The sequence below is a fragment of the Triturus cristatus genome, chromosome 7 (genome assembly GCF_964204655.1).
Source record: "Triturus cristatus chromosome 7, aTriCri1.1, whole genome shotgun sequence".
NCBI lineage: Eukaryota > Metazoa > Chordata > Amphibia > Caudata > Salamandridae > Triturus > Triturus cristatus.
The window spans coordinates 1,848,592,918-1,848,613,656 of record NC_140590.1 but is presented as its reverse complement, the minus strand read 5'-3'; the positions used below and the strand labels follow the sequence as shown (position 1 = coordinate 1,848,613,656).

Below are 20,739 nucleotides of genomic sequence, written 5' to 3'. Positions count from 1 at the left end.
AAAAACATACATATATACAGCTCTGTATATGTATAAACATATATCATTTTTTCCAAGCAAATGCAGCTCCCATAAAAGGCTAGGCAATGTAAATATACACATCCAATAACACACACATATATATATATATATATATATATATATATATATATATATATATATATATATATATATATATATATATATAGGTATAACAATACACCTAAATCTCTTTTTTTTTTTTTTTTTTAATGAGGTAAACACTCATGAGAAAGCAAAAAATAAAGAGAACAAACTGTGGAAAAACACAGATGTACAACACATTGCCAGCCTGCAGGCTGCATTGCAATATAATACCATAGAGACTAAAAAGCCCTGTACAGGTAAAAACTGGCACCGTGCCTTTAAGGCAGCCCTGACTTCCATATCCCATCATGCCTCAGGGGTGACAGTTAGGTCAGTTGTTCTTTGCGGGACCGTAGTCCTAAACACAAAGATATATCCTTTCCATAATGAATAATACACTTCTTCTCATTTGCCTGGGGAGGTGGGTGGGTTGCTTATGACTTTGATGAGGATACCCCTGGAAGAGAACTAGGATTACAGGTAAGTAACTTACCCTTCTCTTCCAGGGGATCCTCATCAATAGTCATAAGCACTGAATAGAGTAGCAAGCTCCCCTTCCACCTGCAGGCAAATGAAACTAAGGTTGTATCACCCATGGAGAAAGAGAATCATGAAAATGATTATGCATGGAACAGATTCCTCAAGGAGGCTTGTCCTACTTGAGTGTCTGCTCTGGTGTCCGAATCCAGACAATAATGCCTGGTAAAAGTGTGGACAGATCTCCAAGTGGCTGCCTTGCAGATCTCGGAGAGGGGGACATTATTGAGAAAAGCCGCGGTAGCCGCTTTTCCTCTTGTCGAATGCGCTTTAGGGCGCGCCCCCAATGGTTTCTGAGCCAGTTGGTAGGCCAATGTAATACTTGAAACAATCCACCTAGCAATGGAACGTTTGGATGCAGCAAAGCCCATACGGACAACCCCATAGTTCACAAACAATTGATCAGATTTCCTGACATTCTTAGTCCTATCTAGGTAGAATTTTAGGACCCTTTTGACATCTAGAGAATGCAACGCCCTCTCTGCCGGAGAGGAGGGGTTGGGAAAAAAGGTTGGTAAGGAGATGGCTTGGTTTACATGAAACTCCGATACCACCTTGGGTAGGAACGAAGGATGAGTTCTCATCACCACCCTATTTAGATGAAAAATAGTGTAGGGCTCTTTAGAACAGAGGGCCTGTATCTCACTGACCCTCCGTGCTGAAGTGATGGCTATTAAAAATGCTGTCTTCCATGTGAGGTGCTGTAGGGTAGCCTTATGAATAGGCTCAAAAGGAGAACCCATGAGCTTCGACAGAACCAAGTTTAGCTCCCAGGAAGGAGAGGGAGGTCTAACAGGGGGATAGACTTTCTTGAGTCCTTGCAAGAAATCCTTCACTACCTGCACTTTAAAAAATGACTGCTGTGAAGGCGAACGCCTGTATGCTGTTATGGCTGCTAGGTGAACCTTTATGGATGAAAATTTCAACCCTGCCCTCGCTAAATGTAGAAGATAGGGCAAAATTACATCCTCCTGGCATTTAGTGGGATCATAATGATGCTGAGCACACCATATATAAAATCTTTTCCACTTACAGAAGTAGGAGTGTCTTGTCGAAGGCCTCCTGGCTTCCTTCAGTATGGACATACCCTCTTGAGGGAGGTTCAGATGGCCATACTGGAGGACTTCAGGAGCCATGCTGTTAAGCTCAGCGAGGGAAGGCTGGGATGGTAAATCTTCCCCTGCATCTTGGATAACAAGTCCGGCCTGCACGGCAGCGGCTTGTGGGGTCGGATCGACATGTGTAGGAGATCCGTGTACCACCACTGCCTCGGCCAGTCCGGTGCTATGAGGATCATCTTGGCAGATGAATTCTGCAACTTGGTCACCACCTTGGGGATTAGTGGGAGAGGCGGAAAAGCGTACACAAATGTCATTGACCAATTGATCAAAAGGGCATTCCCTAGGGATCCTGGTCGATGGTATCTTGAGGCGAAGCCTCGGCATTTTGTGTTTTGCTCGTCCGCGAAGAGGTCCACTTGCGGACGCCCCCATTCCCCGAAGATGTCTTCTAACACCTCGTCGTTGATTACCCAGTCCTCTGGCTCTTGAAAATGCCGACTGAGTAAGTCTGCTTGCACGTTGAGTTCTCCTGGTAGGTGCACCGCTTTCAATGAGATGTTCCTTGCTAGGATCCAGTGCCACAGGGACTGAGCTTCCAGCGAGAGCGTTCTGGATCGAGTACCCCCCTGCTTGTTCAGGTAGTACATTGTGGTGGTATTGTCCGTCTGCACTAGAATGGTACTCGTCGTGATCGCAGGCAGGAACGCTTTGAGGGCTAGGTGGACTGCCCTGAGCTCCAGCATGTTGATGTGGTACAACTGCTCGCTGCTGGACCACTGTCCCTGAGTTTGCAGAGTCCCAAAATGCGCACCCCATCCCTGAAGGGAAGCGTCGGTGATTAAGGTCTGAGTTGGGGGCTCTTGATGGAAGGGGATCCTCACTTGTAGATTCCTTGGCTTTAGCCACCACTTGACTGACTGTTTGGCTGCAGAGGAGAGGCAAACCTTTTCTTCCCACAGGGAGTTCCTTTGATCCCATTTGTCCTCGAGATCTTGCTGAAGAGGACGCATCCTTAGCCTGGCATTGGGCACTAGGAAGATGCAGGATGCCATGGCCCCTAGCAGAGAAGAGATTTGCCTTGCCGACGACAGATTGTTGGCTATAATCTGCCTGCCTTTTAGCATAATGGATGACTGTCTTTCCTCCGAAGGAAACACTTTTCCTACTACGGAGTCTATAGTTGCGCCCAGGTAGTGGATCCTCTGCGTTGGTGTAAAATTGGACTTTTTGGCATTCACTCTGAGACCCAACTTGCAACATAAGTTCAGGCATAGCGACAGCTGTGACCGCACATTCTGTGGTGATGAGCCCTTTATTAGCCAGTCGTCTAGGTAGGGATAGACGAAGACTCCTGCGCGCCTCAGAGCAGCCGCTACTACTGCCACGCATTTTGTGAATACTCGAGGAGCTGACTTCAGGCCAAATGGGAGGACTTTGAACTGATAGTGAGAGTTGCCTACCACAAACCTGAGAAATTTTCGATGATTCCTTAGGATGGGAATATGGAAATATGCATCCTGAAGGTCCAATGAACACATCCAATCGCCCATCCGGAGAAGAGGATATATTTGGTGGAGCGCCAGCATGCGAAATCTTTCCTTTCTTATGTGTTTGTTCAGTATCCGTAGGTCTAAAATGGGTCTGAACTCTACCTTCACACTCCTCTTTTGGATGAGAAAGTATCTGGAGTAAACTCCCTTTCCTCTTTGGTTTATGGGCACTTTCTCTATTGCAGATTTGAGTAGAAGCGTCGCTACCTCTTCTCTGAGCTGCTTTAGATGCTGGGATGAATTGACAGGAGGAATCGATGGGGGGTGACTTCTGAAACGAAGCGAGTACCCATGACGCAGTATATTCAGTACCCACTTGTCCTTTGTGATGGACTGCCACTCTGGAAGATGATGTGCAACACTTCCTCCCACCGGAGCGGTGGACAGCATCGGAGGAAGCGGCTTCTCATTGCTTCCCCGGAGCTTTGTTTCCAGCATTAGACTGCCTGTTGTTACCCCGTCCCCTGGATGGCTTGCGGGACTGGTATTGCTGTTTCTTTTGACCTTGCTGGTCCTGGTTCTTTTGCCAATGAGGGGTTTGAACCCTCTGTTGGTAACTGCGCCTGTCATTTCCCTTGCGGCGTCGAAACTCTTTCCTCTTTTCAAGCCCGACAGCTTTCATGGTCTCCAGCTCTGCCTTCATACGGGCCATTTCTTCGTCTGCATGGGACCCAAAAAGAGAACTACCGGAGAAAGGCAGATTTAAAATTCTTGCCTGCGCTTCCGGTTTCAAGGCCGTCAATCTAAGCCAGGATGATCTTCTGGCTGTGACTCCATGTGCATATTCATGCGCTGCCAGTGTTGCCCCGTCCGCCGCTGCACTTATGATCTGGTTAGAAACCAGACTCCCCTCATGCAAAATCTCTTCAAAGTCCCGTCTGTCCTCTGATGGAACTTTGTCAATGAACCTCTGCAGAGAGTCCCATAATGACCTATCATAGCGCCCCAGAAGCGCCGAGGCACTCGCCACCTTTAAGCTTGAGGATGCTGAGCCGCAAACTTTCCTCCCCCAGGAGTCTTGTGTCTTACTGTCCTTATCTGGTGGTACCGTTGAAGACCCAGCTACTGCATGTGTCTTCCTGGCAGCGGCGGTGATGACAGAGTCCGGTGGAGGATCTGATTTAAGGAATAGAGGATCCTCCGGAGCTGGACGGTACTTTTTTAGAATTCTCGCCGGCGCCGTTTTGGTGGTTGCTGGTGTGAGAAAGATATCCATTACCGGTTGTAACAAACCGGGGACTAATGGCAATAACGGGCGTGACACTGTGCGTTCATGAAGAGTTTCAAAGATTATGGATGAAGTGGTCTCCTGAACCGGCATAGGGATATTTAATTTTGTAGCTCCTCTACACAACACTTCCTGAAACGTAGAAATATCATCTACCGGAGATACCCGAGAGGGTGGCGTCTCCGAGAGTGTCGGTGAATAATCCCTTTTGGATGATCTGGAAGAAGGGGAGGTAGAAGGTGTTCTACGGCGCCTTTTCTCTGATCTAGTCGACTCTCTTCTGCGGGAGGGAGACCTGGATCGCCTTCTTGGTGCTCGAGAGTGACTTCGGGATTCTCTTTCTCGAGATCTTGGTCTGATCGGTGTCGCTGGGAATACCACGCCCCTTATTCTTGTTAGCGATGCCTTTATTGCGTCTGGCATAGCAGGGTCCTGAGGCATCTCCCTTACGGGACTTTGAGGTACCGCATTGTCCTCCTCCTGCGAACTTTCTCTTGCAGGTACTGGAGATTGATGCACAAGCTCTGGTGATTCGGACCTTGAACCTGAGCCCTCTGATCCTGAAGGCGAGATAGATATGAGACGCGGTGACTCAGGAGTTGTATATATCAGTCTATGAGGAGATTTTCGCCTTGAGACTGGACGAATCGTGAGGCGAACATGTGACACCTCCTGCGTACCCTCAACAGAGGGCTGCCTCGACGGTGATAGGCCTATCACCGGAGATCTTTGACTCGAATCTTCGAGGCTCCGAGCTTCTTGTCTCGACGTCGAGATTATCTTTGACGGAGGCTTCATGTACCTCACCAAAGCTTTGGAGACCTGTGAGGACGGAGGCACCTGCCTCGACGTCGACTCCGACGGAGGCCTCTGCCTCGACGTCGACTCCGACGGAGGCCTCTGCCTCGACGTCGACTCCGACGGAGGCCTCTGCCTCGACGTCGACTCCGACGGAGGCTCCTGCCTCGACGTCGGCCCTGACGGAGGCGTCTGCCTCGACGTCACTCCTGACGGAGACTTCTGTCTCGACGTCGAATGCTCCGACGACGTCGAAAGCCTCTTCGCCGTCGAACGATGTTTCCTCGACGGCGATCTTGATCTTGACGGCGATCTTGGTCTCGACGTCGACTGTGGTGGAGATCGCCTACGTACTTCTTGCGACGTCGAATGATGTCTCGCCGACCTCGACGTCGAACGATGTCTTTCTTTCGACGACGAACGATATCTCTGTGCAGACGTCGATCGATCTTCTCTTGACGTCGACAGATGCTTTTTCGACGTTGAACTGTGGCGCCGAGTCCTCGACGCCGAGCTTTTAGACGCTGTCGACGTCGAACGCCTCCGCTTCGACGCTGAATCTAAAGTCGACGACGATTTTCTCTTTGCAGCATGACTTCCCCTTGACTCCTCACCTCTCAGCGACGATCCCGCCGCTGGAGTCTTCGACGCCGAGCCCGACGTCGATGGGGAGCAAACAGGGACCAACTGCTTCGACGTCGACCGTTCTGCTAGGCCGTACAGCCTAATCCTCTCCCTCTCCTTTAAAGTCCTTTTGGAAAGGTCTTCACAATGATGGCATGTTGCTGGAGAGTGAGAGTCCGGCAGACAGATAATACACACCTCATGTGTGTCTGAAGCAGCCTTCTTTTTTCCACAAGATGGACATGGAACAAATAAAGAAGGCATTTTTCTGACAAAACAGCAAAAAAAATCAGTCAGAAAAACACAGGATACTAACTTCCTCACAGATGTTATAAGAAGAAGTCCAAAAAATCTTAAAGTTGTAATAATTCTTGACTAAAGAGTCAAAAAAGAAGAGAGCTGAATTCCAGGGTCCTGACTGAAGGAGCCGGAAAGAACAACTGACCTAACTGTCACCCCTGAGGCATGATGGGATATGGAAGTCAGGGCTGCCTTAAAGGCACGGTGCCAGTTTTTACCTGTACAGGGCTTTTTAGTCTCTATGGTATTATATTGCAATGCAGCCTGCAGGCTGGCAATGTGTTGTACATCTGTGTTTTTCCACAGTTTGTTCTCTTTATTTTTTGCTTTCTCATGAGTGTTTACCTCATAAAAAAAAAAAAAAAAAAAAAAAAAAAAAAAAAGAGATTTAGGTGTATTGTTATACCTATATATATATATATATATATATATATATATATATATATATATATATATATATATATATATATATATATATATATATATATATATATATATATATATATATATATATATGTGTGTTATTGGATGTGTATATTTACATTGCCTAGCCTTTTATGGGAGCTGCATTTGCTTGGAAAAAATGATATATGTTTATACATATACAGAGCTGTATATATGTATGTTTTTACATATATAATTTTATTATTTCCGGGGTCCCCGCACATGGGCGGGAATATTCAGTGCTTATGACTATTGATGAGGATCCCCTGGAAGAGAACTGTTGTTTTTGTATTAAAAACGAAAAGAGCTACACTGGCTCCCTATTAAACAAAGAATAACCTTTAAGGTACTCTGCTCAACCTACAAAGCAATCCACAATTTGGCCCAGCCTTTCTGAACCATAGTTTCAGGCAGTATGCCCCAGCTAGGAAACTTTGCTCGGCATCAGCTAATCTATTAAAACTAGATGGGGTGGAAAGAGCATTGTGATGGAAGCAACCAAAATATGCAATACACTCCCTTTAAGCATTAAAAATGAACCCAGCCTTCTTTCTTTAGCTGTAAAGACCTGGGGCCATATGTAGAAAGCAAAATTGCGATCGCAAACGCCGAAATTCTCTGAATTTCGGCGTTTGCGATCGCAATTTTGCTAAGTGGTATGTAGGAATGCAAATCTGCGTGCAAAATAAGGATTTGCTAAATTTGCGATTCCTTATTTTGCAATTGCATTTAAGGAATCGCAAATTTTGCGATTCCTTAAATGCAATTTAAGAAGCACCAAAAAAGTGCAATTTGGCCTTAAGGAATCGCAAATTACCACCAACTACAGGTTGGTGGTAATTTGCGATTTCTTTCAAAAATGCATATTTTTGCATTTTTAAAAGTGGCATGTGGTGCACACAAATGTCCTTAGGGCATGTATGTGTGCCACATGTGCACCCATGCTCATTTCAGGGGTGCAACAGGGTGTCCTTTTGACACCCTGGCACACTTGAAATTGCATTCTCAATTTGCGATTCTCTAATTGAGAACCGCAAATTGAGAATGTCTTCCCATTCATTCCTATGGGCCTCTAGGCCCATAGGAATGAATGGGGAGGTATTCCTTAATTGCGAATTGCAATTTGCAATTCGCAATTAAGGAATATGTAGGATTCGCAAAATTATTTGCTAATCCTACCTACATTCCGTTTTGCAATTCTCTAATTGCGATTCCCTAAAAATTGCAATTAGAGAATCGCAAAACACGTTCTACCTACATATGGCCCCTGGTTGTTTAAATCGTGGTAACTCTGCCGGCGGTCTTGATCACACTCGCAACTGAAAAAACCAGCGCATAGATGCCCCAGGGCATTAATGCGCTATATAAATAAAATTAACATAACATAACATAAAATAACAAGTGCGGTCTATGGCGGTTTCTGACGTCAATTCCCACCAACGCACTTGGCATCCCTGGTGTAGGTATCCTGGTTCCTGTGGTATCCACAGGTGGGGTGACTCTCCAACCTTCTGCGGAGTTTCCTCAGGGTCTACTGGGAAGGGTCCTTCTTAAAAACTACAATCACAGCTTTCCTGTTCACTTCTATAGGGCACACAGCTGTGTTTCCACTCTGCACACAGCCTCCGTGGGGTTCTTGGGTTCTTACCTTGGGCGATTCCTTGTGTCCCCAGCTCTACTGACTCTCCTGGTCCAAGTCTCAACTGTGTTTGCAGTTTTCCATTCCACTTTCTTAGTATATGGTTTGGTCTCCCCTGTAATTTGTGCTACTTACCTTATTGAAAGTATTATTGTATATTTGTGTTGATATCTCCAGGTAGGAGATATAGCAAGGTGTTATTGAGTGTTGTGTAATAAACAGACATATTTTTATATATAGTCTGTGTGGTTCATTTTCATTTAACCTACACTACATGATGACATTGGTAAAAACAAGCTGCTTAATACTCCTTCAAGATAAGCTTTAAGGTTGGTATCCACAGATATTACTTTGAGAGCTTTCGATGGTTATCAAAGACCACTAAAATCACCATAACGGTTGCCTGGAATAGAGCAAGGTGCATCACTTAATAAGTGTGCACCATATACTAAGCCAGCCTCCTACACAGGGATTTCCACTCTGTCATACCTGCCTAAGAGAGCTGTGATGCTTGCCACCTTCATTGTGGTTACTGCCGTACTGCAGACCTTCCGTCTGTAGGAAAGTAAGATCTACTTTGATGGTTACCCCTACTTTTGGCTGGTGTTAATCTGTTTTATTACTAGTCTGACTGGGATCCTGCTAATCAGGACCCCAGTCACTGTGCCACCCTTGGATTCCAACGGACTGTTTCACCTCCTTCGCCAGTGATATTTATCCTGTAGTCCTCCATTGTGGTCTATGGCGGTTTCCGACGTCACTTCACACCTATAGTATCCTGGTTCCTGGGGTATCCACGGGTGAAGTGACTCTCCAAACTTCTGTCTTCCACTGGGTTTCTTCAGGGTCCACTGGGAAGAGTCCTTCTTTTTAAAAACTGCAACCGCGACTTTCCCATTGACTTGAATTGAGTAAGCACCTGGGTTTCCACTCTGTACACAGCCTCTGTGGGATTCCTGGGTACTTACCTCGGGTGGTTCCTTGTGTCTCCAGCTCTTCTGAGTCTCCTGGTCCAGGTCAAGATTTGCTCGAGTTCGCATTCCACTTCTTTGTATATGGTTTGGTCTCCCCCTGGAGACCTCTTGCAATTGAAGTAATATTGTGTAAATGTGTTGCTATCTCTGGGTAGGAGATATACCAATGTGTTAGTGAATGTGCATAATAAATAGACCTATTTTTATAACTACACTGTATGGTTCTTTTTCATTTAACCTACACTATATGATTAGATCTGGCAAAACAAGCTACTTAACACTCCTGGACTAAGACCTGGAGACTGCTCTCCACAGCTACCACTTTAGAGAGCTTTCTACAGTTGTCTAAGGCCACTAAAACAACCATAAGTGTTGTCTGGATTAGTGCAAGGTGCTTCATTTAAATATGTGTGACCCATATACTAAGATAGCCGCCTACACGCCTCCATTTAAAGGCATACACAGGTCATGTGAATGGTCGCTTTGCCTCCTTTAGAATCTCCAAACAGTCCTGTGGAAGGTTCAGGTGGCCATACTGCACTATCTCAGGAGCCATGCTGCCAAATTCAAGGAGGAGAGGTTGGGGTTTACCAGTTGTCCTCTGAACTTTGTTAGAAGGTCTTGCCTGTATGGCAGCCTTAGATGTAGATGGAGCGACCAGTTAAGAAGGTCTGGGAACCACAATTGTCTCTGCCACTCTGGTGCGATGAGGATAATCTTGGCTGTTGTGGTTCAAAGCTTGAGCAGGACTGCCGGGATCAGAGGAATTGGTAAAAAAGTGTATTTAATTTCATGGACTGCGCAGAGTTCAAGGCGGATGATGTGATATGTCCTCTCCTTCGGAGACCATGTGCATTGTATTTGCAGGTGAGCAATGTGGGCTCCCCGTCCGAGCAGAGAGGCATCCGTTACGATGGTCTGTGTTGGATCCTATTGGTGCAATGGCATCCCCTGCAGGAGATTGTTCTGGGATCACCACCACTTGAGTGACCTGATGGCATGAATGGATAGGGTGATCCTGTCTTCCCAGTTTCCTGACAACTGGTCCCACTAGTCCTCAAATGCTCCTGGAGAGGGTGCACGTGGAGGCGAGCGTTTGGAGTCAGAAAGAAGCAGGAGTTCATCGGGCCGAGAAGTGAGGATACTGTGCGGACTATTGGATGGTACATTTGTTAAAGAGTGTGACATTTCTGGACCGTAAATAAGGGTCATTCCTCCAAAGGGCACACCCTTGCGTGCAGTGTGTTGATAGTGGCTCCTAAGTGGTGCAATTTCTGGACTTGTGTTGAAGTGGACTTGAGAAAAATGACTTGGAGACCCAACCAATGGGGGAGATCGCAAGCCCATTTGAAATGCAGTTGGGATTCTGGGAAGGTGGATGCATTGATAAGCCAGTCGTCCATGTAAGAGTAGACAAAGATTCAGTACTTTCAAAGATGTGCTGCCACCACAGCCATGCATTTAGGGAACTTCCTGGGTGCTGACTTGGTACCATGGCACACTGGTAGTGGTCATGCTGTGCGACGAATCTTGGGAACTTCCGATGCTTCTTTGCGATGGGTATATGAAAACAGGCATTGTGCAGGTATTTGGAGCAAAGCCAGTCTCCCTGGTGAAGTTTGAGGGTATGTTTGGTGCAAAGCCAACATCCTGAACTTCTTCTTTCGGATCAATTTGTTGGCGATCCTAAGGTCGAGAATAGGCCTGAACTCTTGTTTGCTCTTTTTCGTAATAAGGAAGTACCTGGAGTAAATGCCCTTTCCCCACTGACTTCTGGGGACAGATTCCATCGCTTTCTTGTGACACAGAGTTTTGACTTCCTCCTTTAGAAGGTCGATGTAGGAAGTGTATGACTTTGGTGGGATGGACGGTGGTGGGGCAGTAAATCTGAGACAATACCCATATTTGACAATATTTAAGACCCAGCCATCTTTCGTTCTGCATTGCCACTCTGCCAGGTAATTTGAAATGCTTCACACTACTGGAGTGGGTAACGGAAGAGGGGGAAGAAAGTATTCAGGGCTTTGATGCTGTTGGTTGTCAGTCCCCCTAGTTAGGTTGTTGTGCCCCACTTCCCCTCTGCTGCTTTCGTGAGAGTGGTAGGACCTTTGGTTCTGCTGCGATCTCCCAGTCTGCCACTTAGAGGTTTGAACTCTCTGTGACAAGAAAGAACGATGGTAGGGTCGGAACGACCGGCGCTGTTTTTTTCAAGCCCGACGGCTTTTAAAGTATCCATCTCCACCTTCATCCTTGCCATTTCGTCTTCAGCATGTGAGTTGAACAGAATGGAACCCAAAAATGGCACGTTCTGTATACGCAACTGAGCATAAGGCTTTAATGATGTCGGAGCCATGCATGCCTGTGCAAGTACACTCCATGGCAATAACCGTGAGGAGCCAGAATGCAGGAATCCACCGCTGCACTAATGATCTGGTGAGAGACCATGGCACCTTCTTGAACAATTTCCAGAAAATCCTCCCTGTAATATTTTGAGATGTGTCCTGCGTAGTGGAGAATGGAATCACACAAGGCTCAATCGGATTTACCCAGGAGGGCTGTTTCGCGGGCCGCTTTCAAGGATGTAGTCGTCATGTTGCAGAAGTGTCCAATCTTTTACTCTCTTTATCTGGAGGAAAATTCACAGAAGGAGATGTGGCATGAGACTAAGGGGCAGCTAGAATCTCCACAGATGCAGGGGGAGGGTCTGCGTGCAGAAATAATGGATCTTGTTCCGGGGTCAATACTTCTTCTAGAACCTGGAGGGCGCCGACTTCGCCACAGCTGGAGTAAGAAACAATTCCATGGCTGGCTCAAGAAGACCCAGTACTAGTGGTAGTAATTGTCTCTAGGCCATGCGTAGGTGAAGTGTCTCAAAGATCACTATTGTCGATGGTGTTGGAACGGCCATTGGTATATTCAGTTTAGCTGCACCTCTAATAAGAACTTTGTGAAAGGTGTGTTTGTCATTAATCGGTGAGGAACGAGGTTGAGGAGAGTCAGCCAAGGTGGGAGAATAGTCCATGGTGGAAGAGGATATATGGTGATGACGGTGAGATCGTGATCTTGATCTGTGGGGTAATCTGCGATGCGAACAAGAGTGTTGTGATCTACTAGGAGAACACCCAGATGGATGATGGTCATGGAGTGAGCAATGGTGCAAGCTTGAGCATGATCTTGTGGGAGCTGGAGTGCTAGGCACACGCGGCACTGGAGGAGGTGGAATAACAGGTGCCGGCAGAACTGGTGGTGGCAACACTGGAGGATGTGGAGCCACTGGAGGTAAAGAGGCTGGTAGTACAAGCAAAACAGGAGGCAGTGGAGCTGGCGACTGTACTGGAGGTGAAGACACCAGTATAGAAGAAGATTGTACCTCTACTAGAGATGGAGATCTGGATGGGAATCAGATGAGGAATAGATTCACCTTCTTTTAGAGGGTTTCCGAGGTCCCTTCAATGTCGATAGACTTCTCGACGGCAACCTCCGTCCTCGTTTCGATCTCTACAGTCACACGAGAGTGTCTTGCAGCCGAGCGGCGACGTTTATACGGCATCGAGCAAGTCATGGATGGCGAGTATGTCAGTGCCGTACCTCCTCTTGATGTCGCCCGCCTTGACGTTGACCAGGACCGATAGTGTTTTTTCCTGAAAAACGCTCCTCAGACCTTCCACGACCACTGGAGGCTGAGGGAAGAGCTCTGGTGAAAGAATTACCTCCTCCTTGCTCAGAGGTCTCACTGACTTCTTGCTGGCGTCTTCTTTCATCTTTTCCTTAAAGGCAAATTTTCTCCCTGTCACGTAGGGTTCGCCTGGTGAAAGTCTTGCAAATATCACAGGAGGCAGGTAGATGTGAAGACGGCAGACAGATGATACAGGCCTCAAGGGGGCTCTTTTTGGCCTTTTTCCTTCCACAGCAAGGACATTTATTGAATAAAGAAGGCATTCTAATGCAGAAAAATGCATCTATTCCTGCCAGGAAAAGACAACCCTAAGATGAAGACAACACAAGTTGAGTGAAGCATAATTCACTATATTTAAGTCTAATTTTGAAGAAAAAACCTAAAAAGGTCGGGTTCAATGCTCCAAGGTTCCTGTCAGCAGGAGCCGGAACAAAAACAGAGGTAACTACCTCCGGCTGAGCATGATGGGACATTGGAGGTCACACAGTTCTTAAAGGCACAGTCACCTTTTTCTTTCCTTATAATGGCAGTCTATGGGCTACATTGCCCAGTATTTCTTCATCCTTCTCTCTCATAGTAAAAGGGTATATGAAGGAATTTTTTGTGACCGTACAAAGTTGTTCACGCATTAGGTGCATGTTTACTTGGATATTACCCTTTAGCTCCTTCAAGATGAGGAATTTTGACCACTGTAGCCTAATCCTATATGCTGCATTATGACTTTCTTAAGTGACTTTTCAAGGCCTTCCTGAAGAAAAGCATACTTAAGCACTTAAGAGGCTATACTGAAATAAGTGCTCCGGGGTCCCCGCAGGCGGGTGGGACTATTCAACACTTTTAACTATACATGGAAATCCCCTACAAGAGAACCGGTGCTAACATGAGCATCTTGATTTTTTTTTCAAGAAGTAAATGAGAAGGAACAGGCTTTAAATAGGACGGAGGCCTCAGTCTTTCTTGGCGCCAGAACGTTGCGGGAATAGCAACCACAACCTACTTCTGATGCCAGCACCCTTTCGATGGCACCTCTGGCTAATAGAGCCTGTACATCTTCACAGAGCAGGTAGAGGTTGTCCTGCATCAGCCGGTCTGAAGATGGTGGCATGGGTAGCAGGGTTTCTAAAAAAGAGATGGAGTAACCCCAATGAATGATAAGTGCCCACTTGTCCGATTTTATGGACAGCCAGTGCGGCAGGTGATGTGGATCCTGCCACCAACTTGGTGTCCGTGATTGTACGAGGAAGAACTGAAGCGGTTTGGAGGCTGCGGTAGCAAGAGGGGTTGGGGGTGAAATTGGCGTACTGGGTCGACCTCTGGCTGGTTGGTCTATGAGGCTTGTGGGAACCGCATCTGCAACCACGAAAGGACTGGGGAGTCTGCTGGCCATGGTGAATGGGTGGGAAAGGATGCGGTTAATGTAGAAACGTACCCTTTTTGGCATGGTTACCCCCCACTTTTTGCCTGACTGATGCATCTTTGACTGAATGTGCACTGGGTTCTTGCTAACCAGGTTCCCAGTGCCTGTGTTCTTTCCCAAAACTGTACCTTTGTTTCCACAACTGGCACATCTCTGGCACACTTATAAGTCCTTTGTAAAAGGGTCTCTAAGGGCTGCAGCATGTATTGTGCAACCCTAAGAGGCCCCTTAACAAACACATGCACACTGCATGTTTTGGTGCAGATAAAAGTGAAAAGTCAACCTGGTACACATCCCTGTGGTCCAGGCCTACCAGCATTGAAAGAGGCGTAGGTTAGTCACCCCTACAGAAGGCCTTACAGGCCTAAGGGTGCACTATACCTCATGTGAGGGCAAAAGTGCATGAGCACATATGCCCTTATAGTGTCTAAGTTCATTCTTAGACATTATAAGTGCACTGTGAAGCCATACTGAGTACATGGGCTGGGAGCTTGTCACTACGGGTTTCACAGCCCCATGATGGTTTCACTGAATTCCAAGATGTTTGGTACCAAACATCTCAGATTAATGAGCCTACACTGATGCCAGAGGTGGATTAATTAATAAATGCACTCGGATGGCACGTCAGAGGTGCCCCCTGAACATCTACCAAACCACTAGTGTGTGCCTGACTGGTCTGCACTAGCCTGCCATCACTAGACATGCTTCTAACCCCCTGAGGTGGGAGTTTTTTTCCTCTTGTGGGTCAGAAACAAAGCCAGCTCTGGGTGGAGGCGCTTCACACCTACCACCAAGCAGGAACAGCATAGAACGGCGGTGAGCCTCAAAGGCTTACTGCCCTTTGTTATGCTGACCAAGGCCTCTCCAGCTATTGGAGATGCCGGCCCTCCCGACCAAGCCCCACTTTTGGCAGCAAAGGTAGATGGGAAAATTAGTAAGCAGGAGAGGTGTATCAGCCTCAGCCAGGGCCACCCCTAAGGTTCCCTAAGCTGAAGTGACTCCCTCCTTTCAAAATTCTCCATTATGTTTGGGAGGTCCTTAGCCAATAGTGTTACCAGTATGCCCCCCTCCCCAGAGGGAGTGGACATACAAAGGGTGTAGTCACCCTAAAGGTCTGTAGCCCACTGGCTACTACCTTCTAACCCCTGTTATGCCATAAATTGAGTATTTAGGGGCACCGTCTGAACCTTAATCCTCAGATTGCCAACGACCTATGAAGAAGAGGACAAAGAAGAGTCATGCAACAGCGGAGGTTGAAGACACCAACTGACCTGGCCCCAGCCCTACCAGCCTGTCTACAGCCCAAATGACCCTGCTAAAGAAGAGCTACTCATCCTGCAGCCCAGCAACCTCCATAACCCTAATAGGACTTCCTGCCTTCTATAAAGACTCCTAATATCCTGTGGACAGCGACCCTTTTCTAGAAGAAAAACAACTATAAGGACTAAGTGCCCTGCCTGTTGAACCGCAAAACCAACCACCTCTGCACGTGTTGCCCACGGCCCAAGTCCAAGTGGACCACTGGTCCAGAACTGGTTCCCCAGCGATCCTGAGCAAGAGTCTTTGTGGATGTACCTCTGCCGGACTCCACTTCCACGTGCAACCTCTGCATGACGATCCCCCCCAATTGCACCGGTAAGCTGATTTCTGATGCCGAAGGACACCCCTGCACCCGGAGCCCCGGGCCCTTGGAGAGATCTACCAATGTTGTTCCGACGCTCCAGCACATTGCATCTTACCTGTGCAGCTGTAGGTTTCTTTCCTCCCGCCTTCTGGTCTTAGCCTGTAACCTTTTCCCAACTTCAAGATTCTCCATTTGTTTGCATTGGGAGCCCAACGCTGTATTGGCACACTGCACCCGGCCACCCTTGTACTGCTGAGGGTGTAGGTTTGGTGTGGCCTTTTCGACCCCCCTGTCCTTACCTTAGCCCTGGAGACTGCATTACTAAACTGTTCAATTTATCTGTAAGTAGTACCACTCCAATTGCCCCCTTTCTCAATTGGATAACATTGGCACCAGAACCCGAATTTGACCTCTGCATCCGGCCGCCCCAATGCCACTGGTGGTGCAGTGAGACCACTTACCTGTACCTTGCCTGGCACTGATTCTTCATTCAAAAGCTCAATATTCTAAATCAATTACTTACCTGCAAATTGCTGATTGTGTTTCCACCCATATCATAACATTGTACTGATTGAAAAAGGCAGTGTTCACTTTTTATGTTGAAAAGAAATCATATTGCAAAATGTATTTTACTGCAACAAAGTATCTTTGGTTCTATAAAATAAATATACTAAAAGTAATATTTTTACCAACTATTGGCATAGGGGTCTGGCATAGTATATGGTTCACAATTATTTAAGTTAAGCACCTTGCACTAATCCAGCCAACCCTTATGGTGATTTTAGTGGTCTTTGATAACCATAAAAAGCTATCAAAGTGATAGCTGTGGAAAGCAGCCTTCAGGCGTATCATGAAGGAGTGTTAAGCAGCTTGTTTACCAATTCTAATAATGTAGCGTAGGTTAAACAAAAAAGAACCACAGTGTATATATTAAAATCTCTATTTATTACACAAAACTCACTAACACATTGGTATATCTCCTACCCGGAGATATAAACACAAATACACAATAATACTTCAATTGTAAACAGGTAAGAAAGCACACAATACGGTGGTTTCCAGGAGACCAAAGCCTATACTAAAGAAGTGGAATGCGAACTGCAACCAAATCGGGACTTGGGCCAGGAGACTCAGAAGAACGGGGGACACAAGGAACCCCGAGGTAAGTACCCAGGAATCCCACGGCAGCTGTGTGCAGTGTGGAAACACAGCTGCGTACTCAATTCAAGTTAATGGGAAAGTCGCGGCCGCAGTTTTCAAGAAGAAGTACTCTCCCCAGCTGACCCTGAAGAAACACCGTGGAAGACAGAAGGTTGGAGAGTCACCCAACCCCAGGGTACGCGAGAAACCAGGATATCTACACCAGAGAAGCCGGATGCATTGTTGGGAAGTGATGTCGGAAAGCGCCGCCGACCGCAATTGAAGAAGATGTCGCTAGAGAAGACTGTGCAGGAGTCCGGTGGAATCCAAGGGGGGATTCTTGAAGAGGAGAACCTGTAAGCAGAGGGGATAGAGGCTATAGAACACAGAGGAGACCAGGAGGTATGAAAGAGCAGTGCCCGCCGTTGTCAGAAGGTTCAGAAGTGTTGACGGTGAACTTGTTGCTGCAGATATGAGGGCCAGGCGATGCTGAGGAAGACCAGACACCGTCCACGAGCTGCCCTGCGTCGGATGTTGGTGGCCGGGGGTCAGTGTCCGGTGGGAACACTAACAAGACTTGGTAGCGTCAACTGGCATGGAGAATGAAGAAGGAGTAACATTGGGACCAGCAAGATGCAAGGGACTCACAAACAGCAGAAGAGTCAGAGCAGGCCCCAAGCAAGCAGGAAAGCCCACTGAAGCAGGAGAAACCCTCAGGAGGACCCACAGGCTGACTGCACAGGAGTCGCAAGAGGACCTTGAGCAGCGCACTAAGAATGAAGGCCCACGGTGCAGAGGATGTGGTGAGAACGCTGTACTTGGGAGGAAGAGATGCTGGAGCTTCTTGTAGCCCAAAGATCTCTGGAGTGCAGAGCTAGCAAGCCTTGGCAACGGCGTGTTGACGCAGTGCACAGCGGTTCGTCCCAGCGGTTTCGATAAGGGATACTGGTCTCAAATTTGCAGGAAGGACAGGTCAGGCCTTGAGGGAGTTGCAGAACCACCACCTGTATTTGCTGAGCTGTTCGATGTCTGTGGGACGTCAGGAGCAGCAGAGAGGTTCTTTGCTGTGCCTGCAGATGCAGGGGAGAGACTCCTTCACTCCAAGGAAAGATTACTTCGGGTGTCCTTGATGTTCACAGGTCTGGTGAAGATCCTGGGAGAAGCACAGACGATGAATAAGTCTTGCAGAACAGTGAGACCAGGAGCAGCAGGAGTCTTTCTTGATGCAGTCTAGGTTCCATCGAAGTCCAAGTAGCCAGACGGTCAAACAGTTGCAGTCTCAGTTTCAGCGAAGTCCAAGTATCCAGACGGTCAAACAGTGACGTGGTTTCAGGCTTGAATCTTGTCCTATGATAATTCTGAGGACCCACCCAAAGGTAAGCCCTTAAATATTCTAGGAAAGGGGTTAGGATGACTCAGGGGTCCCTCCCAGAGTAGGGGCTGGACAGAGGGGAGGATACTCCCATGTCCTTTGTCCAGTTTTGCGCCAGAGCGGGAGCCAAGGGCTCACTGAACTGGCTTAATCCGGAGTATGCAAGGAGGGCACCAAAGGTGCCCTTAAAAGCAGTCTGGTGGCGCTGGCAAGCCCCCCAGCCCACTACACTAAATTCTGTCTGGGAGATTGTCACACCTCCCTGTAACAGGAAACCTATTGTTCTATCTTCCCCTGCTTGAGCTCAGCTCAGCAGCAGGAGGGCAGAATCATGTCTGGGGTCGGCAGCAGCACAAGCTTGCCGGCAGACTCTTAAAGGCTGTTACCGGGAGTACAGAGGGGTACCCCAAGGGAGCCCCCAGTACGTGATCATACTTCCAACACTAGAATCTGTGTTGGGGTATGATTTCAACATGTTTGATACCAAAAATGACTGTGTTAGGCGCAACCACTATATAGTTAGACATCTTGTAATGACGGATGTCCACTATATGTATTAAAATGGCTGACCACACTTACAAATCCTGGAGAATCAACTTTGGGGTTTGTAGTGGTATCCTAATCATGCAGGGGCACCCTCACACTCGTAACCAAGCACCCTGCCTTCAGGACTGAAAAGCCTGCCTTAGGGGTGACTTATGGGTTTTAAGTATAGTAACCTTAGAGATAAGAAAACGTATATCTGTTGTAAGTTGTGCTAGCACCAACTTACACAGGCTGCAAATGCAGGCCTGTAGACAGTTTGAGTGGTCTATCATGGGTGGCCCAATACATGCTGCAGCCCATGGGAGACCCCTGGTGACCTATGTCCTGGGTACCTAAGCACCGTACACTAGGGACTTACAAGGTTACACCAGTAGCCAATTATGGATTTACAGAAGTACTTTCCATAGTCAATTTAGGGAGAAAGCACTGTGACTGGGGTCCTGATGAGCAGGATCCTTGCCAGACTAGTCAAAAACACATACTGACACCAGCAAAAAGTGGGGGTAACCATGATAGCAGATCCTACTTTCCTACAATTTGTCTTGGATTTAGTCATCGAGTGTGTGTAATCGTTTCTTGCCTGTGTGTGTACAACAAAGGCTTAGCACTGCCCTCTAATTAGCCTAACTGCTACCTCACACTACCAGAGCATTAGTGTTATCTACTTTAGCCTCTGTAAAGCTTCTGAGGATCCACTGGATTCTGTGCACACTATATCTTACTTTGGTTTAGTAAATACAGAGCCAGCTTCCTAAACTAATCATTCTAGCCCCACAGTTATTCAGGCAAGAAGAATGTTTTTACTATTTTTTTCTATGTTGATTAATATGCAGTATCAAAAGCAAGGGCAAGTGAAAGCCTGCACTACTTCATTTCTAATTAAATCATCATTAAGCTAATCAGACATTTTGAAAAAAAAATACATAATTCTTTTTAGTGATAGAATGCTGGTAAGTATGCACATAGGTCAAGGATGAACCAATGCTTTTTGGGGTAATGTGACTACTACTAGTGCTTAAACATAGAGGATTCCAAGCCTGATAAGCGATAATAATTCCAGCATGTTAAGCAATGAAACACTGAGTGCTGGCAAGCAAGCTCCAGTTACACACCTCTAAGTAAGTTTCCTGTCCCTCCTCAGAATATCCAGGGATGTGGAATACAAGAGAACTAGAACAGAAGGAGATAATAAGCCCAGAGTGGACCCGCCTTACCTGGTCCTCGGTGTATCCCAAAATTCCCTTCAGAGGTCCTTCTGCTGCAGCCTTTACTGCCTCTTTGATGTCATTATATGAGGCCTACAAAGAGAACAAATGCTGCATATAACATATAAGGCTAAAACCCTACTGCTACTCCTACATTTGATCACTTTTTACTGTACACATTAGGGGGTTAAATTTCAACATAGTGATTTCCTGAGAGGCTCCACTATTCCTTGCAGAAAACAGAGCAGATGTATGCAGGAGACTCGAGGCCACATTAGGAGGGGCTGGGCACCACTTGCTCATTGATTCTGGGCCCGGAGTTACCAGATCCAGTACTCCCAAGGTCCATCAGATCGGACATTCTAGGCCCAGGGACACAGGATCTGAACCCATGAGTGGTGCTGTTGGAGCTGTGTTTAGCTGCTGTGCCTGGCCCCATCCCGTCATGCTCCTGCATTACCTGGGGAGCTGAAAATGATTTCCCCAGCTCTCCTCTCAC

The 20,739-nt window shown here is 47.0% G+C and overlaps 1 protein-coding gene across 5 annotated transcripts in view; it reads right to left on the bottom strand.

The window, feature by feature from the left end:
• The window catches only part of LOC146813428 (glyceraldehyde-3-phosphate dehydrogenase-like), a 516,507-nt gene that overhangs the window by 284,576 nt on the left and 211,192 nt on the right, over positions 1-20,739 (bottom strand). For all 5 annotated transcript variants that reach the window (XM_085620195.1, XM_085620194.1, XM_085620193.1 and 2 more), the window contains one exon: positions 20,250-20,333. In XM_085620195.1, coding sequence (XP_085476321.1) covers positions 20,250-20,333 — 84 coding nt within the window. The remainder of the gene's footprint in view (positions 1-20,249; positions 20,334-20,739) is intronic.